Below are 9,775 nucleotides of genomic sequence, written 5' to 3' on the forward strand. Positions count from 1 at the left end.
TCTTTAAATTCAAAAAGGGATATTCTATATAAAAAAAAGCCGCTACTATATGAAAGTAATTTTTCAAATTTTCCAGCTACAATCGCTGCTGTTGAGTTGAAATAGCGGATACAGCATTAGCAGCGAACATGTTTTAGAGGCAAACAAAAAGCGTGGGTTTTATACAATTTTAGTGGTTTTAGATGATGCGACGGTTTTCTTAATTGTAGTCTATGGTCGCGTTACAAGACACAGTCAGTTATGCGATTAATACGGCGTGTTACTTGGAATATTAATTATCCAACTTTGAAAAAGCAAATCTAAAGAAATCAGATATCTAAAAGTGTCGGTTAGAAGCACTACGCAATCATATACAATTTAATTAACAAAAGAAATATCTGATAAGCAAACGTGCTAGGCGCTGTTAAACCCAGTTAACCGGTTTTCTGATAGCGATAACTTATAACACCAGTAAACGATGGTAAAGAGAAACATGAACAGAGGGAAGATCCACCGAGAATGTCTGTCGAAAGGGTTTGAATTGTCACAAGCAGGAGTCGCAGATTCTAGAGATTTTTGGTTGGCGATTCGTCTTTTGTCATCCGCGTCCCCTGCTACCCGGATGGACTCTCTACATGCCAAAGACGTCGTATAATGTCGGCGTGACTGTTCGTAGTTAAAGCGGTAGCTATACGCCACACTGTACTCTATGAAGGACACGAAGACTGTACTTAGGCAGGCGAACAACCAAATATCAAGTCCGGTGATGTATTGTACAGGAGGCAGAAAGGCTCTGGCTTGTACCATTTGCGTCGTTATGGTCAATAATACTGTCACACCCAGAGACACTCTGGCAGGGGCAGCGTGGACGTCTATGTAGAAAGACAACCAGGATAGAATCACGACCAAGGTGCTGGGCACGTAGAAGTTGATAAAACTTCCAGTCAGACGCCGATGAAATGTAATATTCGCCCATAGTTCGGTGTAGTTACCTAAATTAAGTTAACAAAGAAGTCTATTAAAAATAAATTAAAGATGCAATTTGGAATTTATTTAAAAGCATATTTCTCTACGTTAGACTTGTAGAAAAGGCTTTGGCCTTATGTCACACAACACTTAGGCAGACCACTTGCAAGATTATTAGGAGACTGACAAAAGATTTAAAAAATTTAAATCGTGTGTAATCACCCCATTATACCTTGAAGAAATAAATTAAATGGTGGTTAAACCAAAAAAATAGATTATTATTTAAATAATTTAAAAATAGTAATATTTTAATAATTTAAAAAATAATATTTTTATAATTTAGAAAATAATAATATTTTCTTAATTTAAAAAATAATAATATTTTCTTAATTTAAACAATAATAATATTTTAATAATTTAAAAAATAATAATATTTTCTTAATTTAAAAAATAATAATATTTTCTTAATTTAAAAAAATAATAATATTTTAATAATTTAAAAATAACAATATTTTAATAATTTACTAATGAATAACTGAACTCCAGAAGAGTAAAGGAAACCTTCGAAAGATTTTAAAATGTTAAACAGTTCTAAATAACTTACAAAATCTTGAGAAAATTGATAAAACTGTTTTTTAATCGATTTTTGGAAATAATGATGGAATTAATTTAAAAAAAATGCATACTTTAATCATTTACTAATGACAAATTAAAGTTTGTTAATTAAAAATCACAGAAAAATAGTGATCTGCCTTATCATACACAGCGCTTTAACAATACGTCATTATCTGTGACCTATCTACATTCTGTGGTTAACGAAGTACTAATAATTGGAAGTTTCCCTACCAGCATATAATAATGACATTGCGCTTAACAGTAAAATAAAACACCAACCTACCAGTTATCCACTGCAGAGTTTTCACGTGGGGTTTGGGTTCTTCTAAGTAGAATTGTAACGGTTGGATGTGATATGCGGTATAGACACCAATTCGGGTTTCGCTTCTCTGGAGCCAAAATAGCTTGACGACCTCATCGGAGCTTGTCACTTATTTCATAGCAGTTTTGTGTTAAAAATAGTTTTATATTGTGATCGCTGTCTCTATACGTACTCAAGCCAATTTTTAGTTCACAATGTTAAGTGTCTAATGGATATAAATTGAACATCATTGGGCAGGCCACTGTCATAATTAACCTGAATGTTAAAGCAATGTGTACATTAAAAATGTGAAATTTTTAGAACTGTAAGCTTACAATAAATGTTAAGGGTAACCGTGGTCTCCATTAATAAATTATTAAATTGGTGTTTCCCTTTTAGATATTTCATACGTACGTTGAACTTACTCGATGTCCAAAGAATTCTTTGCAATTTTGTACGTAACATCAGAGAAAAGTTAATAGCGTCCTATAAATACGTTCGGTTTTAAAGCTACATGTAGACCTCATAAAATAATCCTTAAAACTGCTAACTGCATTATATTACAAAATCAGATTGTTCAAATGAAAAAAAATCAATGACGCTTTGAAATAATTTATCAAATTTGATATCGCTAGTTTTCAGTGACATGTTGAATCATAATTTTTGGTACACCAGGTATTTTCAATTCATAAAAATTGAGAAAAATGCTTGTTCGGAACGGATTTAGAAACCGATGCATACCTTTCAACTCTGTAAAACTCTTTATTGGGCAAATATTTGTATCCAACATTTGGAAGGGTGTCGTGGAACGACATGATTTCTTTGGTATTGGGGAATTTGACGTCTGGTTTCCACATGCAGACACTCAACGGTCTCGGAAGGACTATCGCTGTCTTCTGGGTTAGTACTATCATGTTGATGTTGGGATTTTTCCAATGCAATGTGACGTAAGCGTGCAGGCTAAATTCCTGCGAAAGAGTAAAGCTAACAACTCGGTTCGTTGATGCGTTAAATGTCGAACATAACCTACCATATTGTTTTCGTTTATCTTGTCAATATCCAGAACACTTACTCCTACTTTGACATCTTGTCGCTTTCCTAACGGCAACATTTATCAGGCATTTTGAATTTTACTAAAACATTAGTTAGTACCTTTCAATGCCGGATTACTCCTCTGGTAACAGTCTTTCAGATCTTCCTCTCTCACTATAATTTCCGGGTCGATTCTAGCACATTTTGTAACAGGAAATTTAAATTCTTTCAAATTGAGATTTAGTAGTCATTTGTAACCACAAGAAAATTATTTTAAAAATTTAGATTATTAAAAAAATGACTTCACTAGAAAATCTTTTAACTGTTATAACTACTGACTTTTCAATGAGGCCTAACTAGCAATATTTGTTTATGACACTCACATTACGTTGATGATATCGAGAGCTTTTACATCCGGATAAAATCGCCAAAGGCATAGAAGGTAAAGGATTGGCTTAATTTTCAACATAATTGAACGTATAATCCGTGATAATGTATTTTTTGGCTTCAGTAAATGTTTTCACTGGCAATTTAAAACCTAAAATTCGTTATTTCATTTTCAAATTCATGAAATTCGTGGTCTTTTTCATTCCTGGCGTGATATTTTAGGTCGACGTTTTGTTGTTTGTCCTAGATTTTAGTTTATATGAAAATTTAAATAAAACATTTAGTGCTGGCCTTTCACGTCCAATATCACCCAAACAATTTTAATGAAAAAAATCGCCAGCTATCGCGTGTTGTTGCAAAAGGTCGATAAACAAAGCTTAATGCTAATGCACTTAGAAAATGTTAGTGGAAGGAAAGCTTCAACCTGTCTAAAAACGGAGAATCGGGAGTGCATTTCGTTTGAAAGCAACATCCATTTCATTATTATTATTATAAAATGTGTTTTTTTTTATTCTAAGAGGAATTCATTTACTAGCTGTACAAACTAAAGTCCTTGTAAGAATTATTCGCAAAGTTATAATATCATTTTGAAAACACGCGTATCGACTTAGCCCTCTATTCTTTCAACTATTGAAATCAATATTTTTCAAAATGCTTTCTGAACGTAGTGCGGTGTTTGGCTTTCAAGTGAGTAAATGGAAGCGATTAGATTTTCATCATCACGATATTTTTAGATTCGTTTGTATTTGTACGAGCAAGGTTTATACATTTATTCGATTTACGTTACGAATATACGAGTTTTTCTTCGTTTAATATATATTGAAGTTTACAAAGATAGAAACATATTTTATAATTCTTTTAGAAAATATTAATAATTCTTTAGATAAACATTTATTACTATTTAGGTAAATATTATTTACTCTTTAGGTAAACAGTTATTACTCTTTAGGTAAACAGTTATTAATCTTTAGATAAACGTTTATTACTCTTTAGGTTAACAGTTATTATTCTTTAGATGATATTAATTATTTTTCAAAAATATATTTTATTCTTGATATAAATAATAATTATTCGTTATCAGAATGTTATATTTCCTTGATTTAAATAATGATTTTTCTTGATTTAATTATAATTATTCTTGATGTAAATAATGATTATTCTTGATTTAATTATAACTATTCTTGATTTAATTATAATTAGTCTTGATTTAATTATAATTATTCTTGATTTAATTATAATTATTCTTGATTTAATTATAATTATTCTTGATTTATTTATAATTATTCTTGATGTAAATAATAATTATTCTTGATGTAAATAATAATTATTATTGATGTAAATAATAATTATTCTCAATTGTTTTATTATTCTCGATAATTGTAATTATTCTTGATAATATTAATTATTCTCGATAATATTAATTATTCTAGATAATTGTTATTATTCTCAATAATTTTTATTATGATCGATAATATTTATTATTTTCGATATTATTTATTATTTTCGATAATATTTATTATTTTCGATAATATTAATAATTTTCAATAATATTAATAATTTTCGGTAATATTAATTATTTTAGATAATATTAATGATTTTCGATAATATTAACTATTCTCGATAATATTAATTATTCTTGATAATATTAATAATTATTAAAAATATAATTTTATCTTGATAATATTAATTATTATCGATAATATTAATTATTATCGATAATATTAATTATTATCGATAATATTAATTATTATCGATAATATTAATTATTATCGATAATATCAATTATTTTCGAAAAATTTATTATTTTCAATAATACTAATTATTTTCGATAATATTTTTTATTTTTTTTAATCTTCTCAACTTAGGAGAGAGCGTTTATTTAAAAATCTTGTATAAAAAATACAAACAACAGTATAGCCCGATACACATTTAAAAGTAGTCTTTTAAAACAATCCACAACCGTCACAATAATAGCAAAACTATACCAAACCTGGGTTTAAAGAAATTCCCAACTCTTAATTTACATAATCAATTCTTTAAACATATTTCCTTCATTCCGTTTTTTAAATTCGCTTTGATACACACAACATCTAAATAATTTAAGTAGGTAATACTCTTTCATCTTTGCATTTATATTATTATTATTACTGTTTATTGCTTCGTGATAAGCGAAATATATTATTAATTTACACACATTCAACTTCAAAATTATACAATTACAATTTTTAATCCCATCTAAATTATTGAACCAGTATAGGTATAATTTATCTCTTAAGTTGAATTGTGGAACAAACATTGCTAACATATTTGAAATTTCTAATGAAAAAGAGTGCGTTAATAAACATTCAAAATATAAGTGTTCCGGGTCCCTTTAGTGCTTGGACACAAAGGGCACTGATTTGATACATCAAGAATTTGGTAAGCAATATCAGGAGTAATTATGTTTCCATTTAGTATCCGATATAAAATATTGCATTCTTTACCATAATATTGTGAATCCCATATACATTTGTTGTTAATTTTTACGTCGCTGTCACTCAAATTGAAAATTGTTAAAGCCTTATCATCAGGTTTTACATTTTTAACTAATTGTAACAAATCTATGTTCTTACATTCTTTTAAAAATATATACACATTCGCAATATTAATATTTAACAAATCTTCATAGTTAGATTCATCTGGTTTGCCTTCTTCCCATATTAAGATTTTTTCTATGGGATAAAATTTCAATATTTCACATACAAAAACATTAAATTCGCGAGTAAGAGCTCTTAAAGTTTGAATACTCATTGGAGAATTGCCATTTAAAAATGGGTTTACAATTTCTTTTCTCCTTATCCATTAACTGACTTATGTATATCCAAATTCTGCCCATTTAGAATTCAAGTTCTAATTTGTAGAGATCGGGGACGGTTAATCATTATCCATGTTTAATTTGATTTTTTTCGGGGGGAAAATGTAAACAAAGAAATTTACCGGTTAATATTTTGGAAAACGATTGACAAAAATTTATTATTCGTAAAATTTGAACTTTTTATCGAAAAAAACGTCGTTTTTCCGATTAATTTTACAAATTTATCAAAACATAAATGGTATAATACAGAAATATAGATTAAATGATCAAAACATTTTACGAATAATTTTTAGAGCTTTATCTATTGAATAAAAGTTAACCATCCCCGACCTCTACAAATTTGTAAAACCTGATTATGTTGTATGGGTTAGGCTTTAAAATCCGGTAAATTTGTGGGCTCTCCTAGTGTAAAATTAAAAGATTTTAAAAAAATTTAAGCATTTAACATAGGCATAAAATCACAATTTAGCTTAATGTTTTTTAACGAGAACACGTGGAAACTAATAGAATATATATTTGTTTTTGTCATGTGATATATGAAAAATTAACGTTCAACACTGCACTTCCTTTAAAACCTTTTTAAATGTGTTCAAGATACATTTTGGCCACTGCTCATCGAGGGTTTTTCGGGTCAAACCCCTCTTCGACACTTAGCGTCACCCCCTATTTATCAACCCAATGTTTATTTGAATACCAAATAAAATTAAGTGAGCTTTTGAGAATACCATCGGAGTAATTAAGCGGGCGAGAATACCATCGGAGTAATTAAGCGGGCGAGAAACCATAGGTAGCTGGAAGTAAAATTCAATAATTTCAATGTTGCATATTTGAGCACGTGCCTTAAAGGAAAGGCTTGCCTTTAAATCACTGAAAGAATTTATATTTTCGTTAAAACTAATAGTTGCATTTTGATTAAAAACCTTCCTGCCAGGTACCAATGGTATTATGAATAACCCCCAACATTTGAATTCCTTCACTGTTCCACGCAATATCCAAGGGCGAATCCTGGCGGTGACGCCAAGCACCTATCCAGAGACCAGCACTTTTCTGTAAAGCAATTTTGGCATTGCTAACAGAACTGTACTTTGTACATTCGGCTGCCAAAATATTAAAACCAATGTTTGTAGAGATAATAGCCGAAACATCATCAGAAAAAGCCATATTAGTTAACGGGTGGGAAATTAAGGGTAAATCGAAGGAATGTTGGATTAGGCGATCGCGAAGATGGCCAAGGAAAGGTGCAAGCGTTAAATTAAAAAGGAAGCTGGACAGGGGTCACCCTGTCTAATTCCTTAACCAATGACAAATTTGGCGGTTATAACACTATTCACCTTAATTCTTGCTTCAGCACTCTGATCAATTAGCTTAATAAAGTTTAAAATAGTTGATCTGATGTTTATATGGTCTTAATATTTGAAATAAATATTGGTGGGAAACTCTATCAAAGGCTTTGGTTTGGTCCAAAGACACAAGAACTAGTCCTTTGTTAGCGTTATTGCCAAAATAATTTATAACGTCTTTTATTATGCTAAGATTTGACAAGATATTTCTATTAGGTACGCTTGAGGTTTGGTCCTTGTGAATTAATCAACCAATAACCATTATTAGCCTATTTGCTAGGCATTTCGAAAGGATTTTTTAATCATTATTTAATAATGAAATTGGCCTCCAGTTTGCCATATCCAACGGGTCGCTGTTTTATACAACAAAACGTTAATCGCTCTTGAAAAAGAGCTGGGTATATTTGCCGGTAAAAGCCCAAACGATCGAACGCCATTTGATCGACAAGGATCCAAATGATCGAACGCCATTTGATCGACACTTTTTAAGTTTTTTCGTGGTATTTTTTATGTTGCCTTATTGCCACCACGGAAAAAAAATTCAAATCTACATCACGCTTATTTTCACGAGATTATTTTGTATAATACCTCGTGCTCGAGCCATAAAGGTTGCCATGGTAATAAGTTAAAAACTAGTTGTAAGGGAGTAATCGAATCTTAATAGTTGTTAAGATGACTGAAACTAATTGCGTTTTGTGTTCTATGCCGTTAACGAACGATAGTGTCGTAGTTAGGAAAGGAATTAAGTCCTTAGCGGAATGTAGCGTTCAAAGAAGGGACCAAGTTAAAGAAAAATTGGATAACGTTACGAGTATTGCTGTTCACTCGTTGTGTAGACGAAATTACACACGTTCTTCGAGTATAAAGGCATACATAGAAAATTTTTCTAAAAGTGATAATAAAGGAGTATCTACAATCTGTAAAGAGCTGCGTTCGACAACGGACTCCTTCGATTTCAAAGATAATTGCTTGTTTTGTGGGAAGTATTTGAACGAAAAACAAAGCACCAAGCTGGAAGGTAAATATCGAAAAATAGTTTTTGAAGTATCTACTCTTCAAATGATTCTATTTAGGGTAAATAGTGTAATGGATTTGTTGGCGGCTGAAGCTAAGTACCATGAGAAGTGTAAGATGGAATTTTTCTGTCACGAGGAGCTTTCGGGGATACCAGGTAGACCAGAAGATCCTGATCTAAAAGATGCGTTTGATAAGCTATGTAGCTATATAGATTCGAAGGATGAATGCCAGTATTCACTACACGAACTTTTGGAAAAATTTGAAGAATTTTCACCTAGGAAAGAAACTTACAGCATGAAATACTTCAAGTTAAAGTTGAAAGAGAAATAAGGAGATAACCTAGCTTTCACGGACGTTAAAGGTCAGACTTGTATTGTTTCATTTAAAGACACTTTTGGCAAAATATTACACGATAATTTTTACAACAACAAGATGAAAAGTGTAAAAGAAGAACAAATGAGAGTCGTTGAGGCAGCTGCCGATATCATTAGCGAAGGAATTAGATCCCAAGTATATGATAAAAGCGTATATTCAAATTACGATTCAGAGATTGATATCGATGATATTCATATTCCCGATACTTTACAAATATTTATTGACCGGTGAGTGGTCCAGAAAACGACGTTACGCAATAATAGAAGCTATTATTTCGACGTGTAGGCTGTTGGTGTGTACATACACCGAAAATATGAAACTAGGTCATTGATTGAGTTGTTGCACAGTTTAGGATTTTCTGTCAGCTACAAAGAAGCCATCCGTTTCGAGGAATCTGCTAGTCTAGGACCATCAACGCCGTTCGATCAAAACTTATTTATCCAATTTTCATTTGACAACGCCGATTTCAATATTCGAACATTAACCGGACATGGTATAATTCACAGTATGGGAGGAATCAAGTGCGTAACTCCGGCTACCGAAGCCAAAAGCGATGGCTAAGGAATACCTCGAAGAATGCAATCGTCTAACCAAGATGTATTATCTCGAGGGGTAGTTCCAATTGAAGCTTCTAAAAAACCAATAATTTCTGTACTAAAAGACATCAAAATCAAAGATATAAAAGACATTTTGCCTATGATACCAGATAACTCTGCATTATTTGGTAAATTCGAAATTTTTTGGATTTTCACGTACTGTTTGAAAAAAGCTCCGAGTCGTAGCTGGAATGGATACATTCAAGTAGTTCACAAATCTCAAGATTTCGAAAAAGTGACGTGTGTGTCTTGCCATTTATTAATCTGGACCCCAGTAATCCTAGTGCAATTAAATATGCTAAATTTGAATGTG

At 31.0% G+C, this 9,775-nt stretch overlaps 1 protein-coding gene across 1 annotated transcript; it reads right to left on the bottom strand.

The window, feature by feature from the left end:
• Positions 1 to 393: 393 nt before the first annotated feature.
• LOC149959013 (glycine receptor subunit alphaZ1-like) lies at positions 394 to 7,295 on the bottom strand. The gene is made up of 2 exons (XM_090167311.1): positions 7,070 to 7,295; positions 394 to 971 (listed from the first exon to the last, which is right to left on the bottom strand). The coding sequence occupies exons 1-2, from the start codon at positions 7,293 to 7,295 to the stop codon at positions 394 to 396; spliced, it is 804 nt and encodes a 267-aa protein (XP_090023437.1).
• Positions 7,296 to 9,775: the final 2,480 nt, after the last annotated feature.

This window comes from Leiobunum rupestre, chromosome 2, assembly GCF_980474605.1.
Source record: "Leiobunum rupestre chromosome 2, qqLeiRupe1.1.hap1, whole genome shotgun sequence".
NCBI lineage: Eukaryota > Metazoa > Arthropoda > Arachnida > Opiliones > Sclerosomatidae > Leiobunum > Leiobunum rupestre.